Source organism: Aplysia californica, unplaced genomic scaffold (genome assembly GCF_000002075.1).
Source record: "Aplysia californica isolate F4 #8 unplaced genomic scaffold, AplCal3.0 scaffold00769, whole genome shotgun sequence".
In the NCBI taxonomy this organism is placed as follows: Eukaryota; Metazoa; Mollusca; class Gastropoda; order Aplysiida; family Aplysiidae; genus Aplysia; species Aplysia californica.
In genome coordinates, this window is record NW_004798039.1 from 191,488 (window position 1) to 193,336 (window position 1,849).

Consider the following 1,849-nt stretch of genomic DNA (forward strand, 5'->3'; position numbering starts at 1 on the left):
CCCCCCCCAATCACGCGCAATAATTTACTTGCCATGTTACCATAGAAATAGCCAAACTAGCCACAGGGATGAGGAAAACACAAAAGGTAAATCAATCGCTTTCTTCTGAGGGTTGCTACAGCATGTCCACAACAACACACACAAACAAGCCTAGGCTACGAGGTGTTTTTCCTTGCAAAGAAGAGGAATCAGTGTGAAAACTAAAATAACAGCGAACATTGCGGGCTGACCCAGCATCGGGTTTTATAAAATGAGTTTAATAACGCACACACGCCAAAGACTGAATAAATATATGTTGATACCGAAAGAACGATAAAAAGTGGTACATTCAGACGTAATTCATCTATTAGATGGCTAATTTTGAAGACTTACCATTGTGGATTTGGTTCTGTCTGAAGAGTGAGTAAGTAATCCTAGTGCTCCGTGCGGTGAGTCAACACAATCACTTCCGTATCCGCGTAATTTCTCTTTGGCGCCTTCAGAAATTCGTCCGCTGATAGGGGAGCACAGTTAACACAAAAACAGTATAGCCTTTTCAAATCAGAACACCTGAAAGGATACTTGGTTATTTTCAAGCTTAGAAGCGTGACACTTCGCTCATGAACAAAACCAAGAAATGAATGATATTCCTCGAACTACTTCCTCAGAAATTAGCATCCATTCGTACACCGGTCACTTGACTACACAGCCACAGCTTCCGCGCCAAATGTTTCTAACGCGACTGATATGTAACGGGGAACGGGATTGGTTGGCGGGCATCTGCAATGCGACATTGGCTCATTCGCTCACAATGTCGGAGGAGAGGCGAGGTGGAGGGAGGGTCGGATTCAAGCACTGGCAAATCAGATTTACTCGTTGTGTGTTGTAAAATTAATTCTGTTGTTTTACTTTATATAAATTAAATGTGTAGTTTGTTATAGAAGGTTACTCACTGATTTATTTATTTAAACTAAGGAGTTAATGAATGGGTTTACAATCAATCACAAAGAAGGCCTAGGCCTACGTTGCCTTTCAACTGAGAACCCGATAGGTGTGCAAGCTCAGCGAGAGTAGGTCATGACGGGTGGTGGGGGTTATAAGTTTGTTGTGTGTTATTTTTCACACCGGTCAACAATTTTCTTTCTTTTCTCTTTCTCATAAAAATAAAAGTGGAAGCAAAATGTTTTTTAACAGGCAGATTTTCAGCCCAGACAACATTCTGTTGAAACATCATAAACACACACCGCGAGTGACACATGATAAAATAGATAAGCTGAACGGTGGAGTAGAGGATGAATGTGTTGGCCTATTGTTTGTTGTGATAAAGGGTTCAGATCGTGTCAAATGCAAATGTTTTGTTCTTGTACGCCCAAGCCTGGGTTGGGGGAATAAAGTCCACAGGACTAGACTACATGAAGATGTACATGTAGTTTTGGGATTTTATATCTGACAAGGGAAACGGAAAGTGTTTCTTCAAATTGTTGATCACAATACTTTCATTTTTAGTGTTTTTATCATGTATGACACAACATGATGATGATGTAAAAAGTCCCCCATGGCAGCTGAGAATGGAGACTTCACAAATACACACATAGTACATGTATGTAAACACGCGCACGCGCTCACACACGAGCGCACTCGCTCATAATACATACCCACACACCCACACACAATGTGTGTATGTGTATCATGTGTTTGATATAATAATATGTCAGTACCCCCCCCCCTAAAGGCAGACAGAGATAATAAGAGCAAGCGGGAGAGGGCACGAGCGCACTCGCTCATAATACATACCCACACACCCGTGTGTGTGTGTGTGTGTGTATCATGTACTGTGGGACAGGCCCCCCTGACAGAACACGCCTGATGC

The 1,849-nt window shown here is 42.2% G+C and overlaps 1 protein-coding gene across 1 annotated transcript in view; it reads right to left on the bottom strand.

Moving 5' to 3' along the window:
• CaM (calmodulin) overlaps window positions 1-597 on the bottom strand; it is a 13,061-nt gene extending 12,464 nt beyond the window's left edge. The window contains 1 exon segment of the mRNA NM_001204580.1: window positions 373-597. Coding sequence (NP_001191509.1) covers window positions 373-375 — 3 coding nt within the window. The 5' untranslated portion in view covers window positions 376-597.
• Window positions 598-1,849: the final 1,252 nt, after the last annotated feature.